Raw genomic sequence first — 7,500 nt, 5'->3', positions numbered from 1 at the left:
CTGGTGAACTGTGAGAGACAGAGAGAGAGAGAGAGAGAGAGAGAGACAGAGAGACAGAGAGAGAGACAGAGAGAGACAGAGAGAGAGAGAGAGAGACAGAGAGAGAGAGACACAGAGAGAGAGACAGAGAGAGAGACAGAGAGACAGAGAGAGAGAGGAGAGACAGACAGACAGATGGATTGACACACATGGAGTGATAGATACTAAAGAGACGAAGAGAGAGAGAGAGAGAGAGAGAGAGACAGAGAGAGAGAGAGAGACAGAGAGAGAGAGAGAGAGAGAGAGAGAGAGCGTGAGACAGAGATGAGCAGATGAAGAGGGCGGGAGAGGACTATAGTGAGCTGGGATGTGTGTTTGACCTCGCCGGCGTCCAGAGAGATCTGCTGGAACGTGTCTTTGCAGAGCTTTAAGCCATGCGGGTCACATTCATAGCGCTCCATATAGCAGAGTGCTGCTCTACCCACACAGCCATGGAACACTGCACAGCATGCACACACACACACACACATACACACACACACACACACACACACACACACACACACACACACCCACACACACACACACACACAGGGTGTGTGTGTAAAGAGTGTGTACAATGTATGTGTGTTTGCTTGTTTGTTTGTTTGTTTGTTTGGGTGTTTGTGTGTGTGTTTAAACAGTGTACAATGTGTGTCTGTGTGTGTGTGTGTGTTTAAACAATGTACAGTGTATGTATTTGTGTACTTGTGTGTGTGTTTAAAGTGTGTACAGAGTGTTTGTGTATATAGTTGGGCTCAGGCTGGAAGCCCCTCCCTCAGGCCCAGTCACCCAGTGAACCATGAACCATAGATTCTGCCCAATTACCCCAGGGTCAGAGAGACCTATAGCACAGACCTGCTATGGCTTTGCCAGTGGGTCAGGCCTATGAACAGAGCTAGAAAAGAGAGAGAGAGAGAGAGAGAGAGAGAGAGAGAGGGAAGGGGAGAGGGGGGATAGGGAGAAAGGGAAAGAGGAAGAGAGAGAGAGAGAGAAGGGGAGAGGGAGTGGAAGGGAGGAAGAGAGAGAGAGAGGGAAGGGGAGAAGGGGACAGAGGGAGGGAGAGAGAGAGAGAGGGAAGGGAAGAGGGGGAAGAGGGAGGGAGAGAGGGAGAGAGAGAGAGAGAGAGAGAAGGACAGAGGAATGATGAGATGTGATACAACGAGAGAGAGAACCATAGCAGACTGCGGGTGACATGTTTTGTCCTCCCCGTGATCATTGGCTGTCCTCCTGGCCGGTAGATGCCAGTGGCCACGCCCCCATCTGATAATTACTCCTCGTTAGCGGAGACGCCGGAGAGACGGGGCGAATGAGAGACAGGGAGGGAGGAGCCAGGAGAGGTGGAGGGAGGAGATGAAAAAGCAGAGGGAGACGAGAGAGACCAGATAATGGGAATTTGATTACGGGGGACAGAGAAGCAGTGGGTGGTGACAGCTCTGTGTGTGTGTGTGTGTGTGTGTGCGTGTGTGTGTGTGTGTGTGTGTGTGCGTGTACGGTGAATCCGTGGGCTAATTTACAGTATGTATGCATCTCAGTGAATTTATTCTAGCTCAAGGCTCAGTATTTATTGCCTGGGTTTAGTGTCACACAAAGGACACAGCAAAACTATGTGGGTGATCACACACACACACACACACACACACACATACACACACACACTTTCCCCTCCACGCCTCCAGATAACCAGGATTCCTGCCCCCTTTGTCCTGAGTCCGTGACACCAGGTGTTCATGTACGTGGGAGGTGTCAGCGTTGGGGTGTGTGATGCTGCCTGACAGGTCAGTAGAGCTGACCGCATTCAGAGAGAGAGAGAGAGAGAGAGAGAGAGAGAGAGAGAGAGAGAGAGAGAGAGAGAGAGGGAGAGAGAGAGAGAGAGAGAGAGAGAGTGGGTGAAAGAGAGAGAGAGAGAGAGAGAGAGAGGGTGAAAGAGAGGCCTTCATTTTAAAGCGCTTTGGATAAAAGCACTATATATAGTAAGTGCAGTCCATTTATCATTTACCATTTACCAGAGTGAGAGAGAGAGAGAGAGGGAGAGAGAGAGAGAGAGAGAGAGGGAGAGAGAGAGAGAGAGAAAGAGCCCCACTGCTCGTCCCCAGCAACAAAGTATGTGACCAGAACCTTAGAGAAGCAGTGGAACAATGGATGATGGTGGAATTTAAATCTGTGTTCGAGGAGAGGAGAGGAGAGGAGAGGAGAGGAGAGGAGAGGAGAGGAGAGGAGAGGAGAGGAGAGGAGGGGAGAGGAGGGGAGAGGAGAGGAGAGGAGAGGAGAGGAGAGGAGAGGAGAGGAGAGGAGAGGAGAGGAGAGGAGAGGAGAGGAGAGGAGAGGGGGAGAGGGGAGGAGGGGAGAGGAGTTGAAAGGAGGGGAGAGGGGAGGAGAGGAGTTGAAAGGAGAGGAGGAAAGAGAGGTGCGCTGTGCTGAAGTGAGAGAGCAATTCGTGAGGATGGAGAAAATACAGGGATAGGGAGAGGGAGGATTATAGGGTTAGAGAGAAAAAGAGGGGTGGTAGAAGAGGAAAGAAGAGAGAGAGAGGAAATGGGGAGAGAGCAATAGAAAGAGAGAGAGGTACAGTAGAGTGGAGCGGGGGAGGTGTGGAGCGCAGTATTCCTCCGGCAGGGGGGGAACATTGATTTTCCTGTCTGCTGTGGGGATGTGGGAAATGTCAGCCTCTAATTGAGTTGATAAAACCGTTTGAGTTTCAGACGTAAATATGTTTTCCCACAAAAGGCCACTGCATTAGACAACTCCCACTGGGAGGTCTGTTAGAGGAACGCTGTGTGGGTGTGTTTGTGGGTGCGTGTGTTTGTGTGTGTGTGTGTGTGTGTGTGTGTGTGTGTGGGTGTGTGTGGGTGTGTTTGTGTGTGTGTTTGTGTGTGTGTGTGTGTTTGCGGGGAGTGATGTGAAATGCATGTGTGGAAAACCTGTTTCTTTCCTTATGCCACTCTTCAGGCCTTGGTTCTGTAGTACTTTGAGCACGTCGCTTCTGTTAATAAGGTGCAGTTGTGCTTCATGTTAAACAGACTCACCCAGGTTCACCCAGTAAATCTGGCCTTGTTGTCTTCTTCTTCGTATGGGGTGGTTGTTATTGTCCTCTCCCCCCAGGTTCAGGGCCGAGGGACTATCCTTTTACCACCCTGAGCCTGGTTGAGGGGGTCACCCGAGCTATATATCCGGACACACCCCCAGGAGCCATGTCATCGTTTCGTCATCCACAACCGTCAGGCCACGCATTCTGTTGGGTGTCTGATATACCGGCGGCCGGGATGAAATCACGGAGTCTGGAGGTGTTCGCCTCCCACTCTGCACGCCAGATGTGGTCCGCCCATCCTGCCTCGCTGATGTTAAGATCTCTGCTTTGCTGCACAAAAGAGTGTCTCGACTTGAGACGCCGGGGAGGCTCCGCTGTTGCAGTGAGCCTGTCATGCAGCAGGTGGTTAGGCTCCACGGCCCGGCAGGCGAGACGTACTGTGGCTCCTGTGTGGCGGAGGCCAGCGGGCTGGAACTTGCAAGGATGGGAAGGTTGTCCACAGGAGTGGGACGCAGGCATCCTGTCACGATGCGCAAGGCTTCGTTGATAGGCAGTTGATGAGGCAGGTGTGAGCGCTGCGACACCATATTCCAATATTCACTGGTTGAGTAAACCAGGGCTGCCTTACGCAGTGTTTTTGCGCCGGCGCCCCAGACGGATCGGACCAGTCGCCTCATCAACACCAAACTGTGTTAACTTAACAGCTGTTAACTTCTTGTGCAGTGACTCGAGATGTTGGCAGAACGTGAGTGACCTGTCCAGTGTCACGCCGAGATAGGTTGGTTCGGCGCAGCATGGCAGGAGTGTTCCATCGATGTGCACTCGGAGCTCACGTTTGGCTTCCTTGTTGTTAAGGTGGAAGGCTGCCGACACCATCTTTGCCTCGCTGAGCTTCAATCTCCATTTCTGGAGGTATGCCGCTAGTGTCTGCATGTCCTGGCTCAAGGTCTCGTCCACGGCCTGCCAGTCTCCAGCGGAGGACACCAGCGCAAGGTCGTCTGCGTAGGCATACTTCCTGGAAACTGTGACCGGCAGGTCGTAGCTGTAGATGTTATAAAGGAGGGGGGCCAGGACAGATCCCTTGGGGACGCCATTCTTAAGGCGTCGCAACCTGCTTCGCTGTCCGCTCCGGTGGTGAGGTTAAAGCTGCGGTTTCGGACAAGCTCCATGATCATGCTGACCATGTGCCTGTCTGGCAGCAGGCGTAGCAGCTTGTAGGTGAGGATGTGGTGCCATACGGTGTCGTAGGCAGCCGTCAGGTCTATAAAGACGGCTCTTTTTGGCCAAAAAGCTGTTCTCGATGTCTTGAGTCATCAAAGTGACTTGATCTACGGTCATCTCCCACATCGGAACTCGGCCTGCTCCTGTGGGAGCAGCGGGTTGATGATTGGTTCGACGCGGGCGTAGATGAGACGCGAGGATCTTGAAGGGGATACATAACAGAGATGGGGCGGTAACTCTTGGGGTTCCTTTCAGGCTTGTTCGGCTTAGGGATCGCGACAAACTTGGGCTCTTCTCCAGATTTTGGAGATCTTGAGTTGGCGAAAGCAGGAAGAGAGGAACGCTCTTAACCAGGACTTCAAGGCAGGTGCAGCATGGAGTATAAGCTCCTGGCAGATAGAACCAGGTTCCGGGGCTTTCCCTGGCTTTACATGCTGGAGGGCAGCAACGACCTCCTCCGGTGTGAATTCACCGGAGATATTTCCGCCGCTAGGAGTCCAGAGATCAGACACTTCTTTTGCCACGAGATGTGATGATTTGCAGTCTTTGTCCTCGTATGTCCCACTGTTCACAAAGTGAGATGCAGTTTTGTTTGCAGAGATGAGGCAGAGTCACGGGGGGAGTGTCTAGACCCATCAGTGAGGTTGGTAAGGAAGCTCCATGCCTGGCGGCTGGAGTGTGAGAAGTCGATGGAGTTAATGGCCTCCTCCCAGCACTCATCCCCTTTGGCTGAGTCTTGACAGCAGGCCTCGTGTTATGGAACCTTTGAGAGAGGGGGAGAGGAGGGAGGGGAGGGAGGGGTGGAGAAAGAGTGAGAGAGGTAATTTCCATGGATGGAGGTAAATTAATAAACGGTGAACTCTCCCTTCTGGTTTGGTGATTGATACGAGAGAGAGAGAGAGAGAGAGAGAGAGAGAGAGAGAGAGGGGGGGGGTCATTCCATTAAAAAATCAGTCCAATGTCAACACTGTGAAACAGAACAGATGTCTCTCATTCACAGTGTAGCTCTTAGGTGGATGATGAAATACCCTGGCTGTTAACGGCCTGTCTGACATTTGACTGGATCACCATGGAGGACGCAGATATGGGATTGAACATTAGCTGATTTTCCAGCCAGGAACGAAGATCAGAAAAACAGGGAGAAAGACACAGAGAGAGAGAGAGAGAGAGAGAGAGAGAGAGAGAGAGAGAGAGAGAGGGAGGGGAGGGGGATTGTATATGTGAATGCAATGGGAAGATACTGCTTGGCGTTGAGATATCTCTAAACCAATATGCATGATCTCTGAGGTTATAGAATGTCAATGGTTTTGATCTGAAATTCCTTTCCACAGTTATGTGATCGAATTTCATATGGCTTATTTTGTTTGTGTGTATCTTTGTGTGTGTGTGTGTGTGCGTGTGTGAGTGTGTGTGTGAGTGTGAAAGAGAGAGAGAGAGAGAGAGAGAGAGAGCAAGAGAGAGAGAGGGAGAGGGAGAGAGGGAAAGAGAGTATGTGTGAGCATATCAACAGAAGGGAGCCTGCACTGATAATTAGACAGAATTCCACACATCTCTCCATATCCACATGACTCTCTCTCCCTCTCCACCCCAACCTCTCTCTCCCCTGTGTCTCCTGCATGTACATGGGATGCCTACTAGTAATTAAGAGAAGTAATTAGGCATACACCCACATATTCATACAGGGAGTTCAGACAAACACGCAGGCGCATGTACACACGCGCACACACACACAAATACAATTCAGCTCTGGTAATTAAGGGTATTAATTACAAGCATAGTTGTCCCTGTGAGGACGATGAATCCCTTACAGCCTGGCACTCAGCAGGACTCTTTTAACTCTCTCTCTCTCTCTCTCTCTCTCTCTCTCTCTCTCCCTCCCTCTCTCTCTCTCTCTCTCACACACACACAAGCACACAGACACAGAGTGTTGTAAACACAGTGCTTAATTAGTTCTAGATTCATTATTGGCCATGGGTTAACCTTTGTCACCGTGGAGGAGCGAGACAAAGATGACAGCTCATTTGAAATTGAGCTGTTTGTTATTTCTGAAGTCCTCTGAAGCACTTTCCTACTGAAGCGCTCTCTAAACACACTAGATGTACGAGCCTTGGTTAAAGTAGAGTGATATTGTGTTCATAACAACATCCTGAGTTTCTGACTTCTTTCTACCCGTACAGCCTTCACCCTTTTTAGAACCTGACTCTTTTCTCCACTGTAATGACGAAGCCCTCCGGATTCTCACTGGAACTTTTTTGGCTGTCTATACAACTAAATCAAAGAGGCAGGCCTACATAAAAACCCTGCCAGCTAAAGATTTTTTTCTGTATATTCTGAACACTCAGCCCCAGTGGCGAGCCCAGAAGTTTTAAGATGGGTGGACTTTTATGGAATAGGGCCACTATTTTGTCAATCGACCATATGGAAGTGACGGCCCAGAGCAAATTGTTTAATTGCAGAGTTCTCCTCATGGTTACGCTAGAACTTTACAAGACTTATTTATGTCAAGAAAATAAACTAGCTAAGCTTTACTCAACTGCAGTTTTTCACATGAAAGCCACTTTTCCTTTAATGAGCTAGCCTTGAATTAGCATGCAGGCAATAGTTATTTGAGCCAGCAGTTATTCCCAGCTAATGAGCTAGCCTAGCATAGCATAGAGCAAGTTACTACAGCTAATGAGCTAGCCGACGATGTCAGAGCACATGTAGTTTGTAGTTATTCCCAGCTAATGAGCTAGTTTAGTGTTAGCATGCACAGTAGTTATTATTTATAGCTAATGGGATAGCCTAGCTGTAGCAAGCATACTCTAGTTATGCCCAGCTGAGCCATTCCAAAATGTCAGACTGCTGGTGTGTTTCATTATGATAGAGTGTCTGGCATCTCTACCGAGCATCGGAGCATAGAATATACAACAGGACAACCACGACACAATACCACAACACAACAAAACGCGCGATAGCTCTCATTCACAGGTGATCACCCAAGCGGAGTCATATGTGTACACAGCCTGCCGCGCACTGCTTAATGTATAATTAATAAATCAATATGAATCTTGGCTCTTGAATTATTTTGGAATTATCCAATGTAAAGTTTAATCGGGATATAATGGAATATCGAATGGTTCATGCTTCTCTCCTCTATATTGAACGGATCTAAACACCTCCCTCCTCCTCCTCCTCCCTCTCCTCTCCCCTCCTCCCCACCCTCCCCTCTCTAGTGGACGGCTGCACCGACT

General features: G+C 49.8%; 1 protein-coding gene across 1 annotated transcript in view; it reads left to right on the top strand.

Moving 5' to 3' along the window:
• Positions 1-3,778: 3,778 nt before the first annotated feature.
• il1rapl1a (interleukin 1 receptor accessory protein-like 1a) overlaps positions 3,779-7,500 on the top strand; it is a gene marked incomplete at both ends in the record, with an annotated part of 95,113 nt that continues 91,391 nt past the window's right edge. Inside the window, 2 exons of the mRNA XM_084452110.1 lie at positions 3,779-3,791; positions 7,483-7,500. The exon at positions 7,483-7,500 is cut by the window's right edge and continues 268 nt beyond it. Coding sequence (XP_084308236.1) covers positions 3,779-3,791; positions 7,483-7,500 — 31 coding nt within the window. The remainder of the gene's footprint in view (positions 3,792-7,482) is intronic.

Source organism: Borostomias antarcticus (assembly GCF_949987555.1).
Source record: "Borostomias antarcticus genome assembly, chromosome: 17".
Lineage (NCBI taxonomy): Eukaryota > Metazoa > Chordata > Actinopteri > Stomiiformes > Stomiidae > Borostomias > Borostomias antarcticus.
This window is presented reverse-complemented; position numbering and strand designations above follow the sequence as displayed.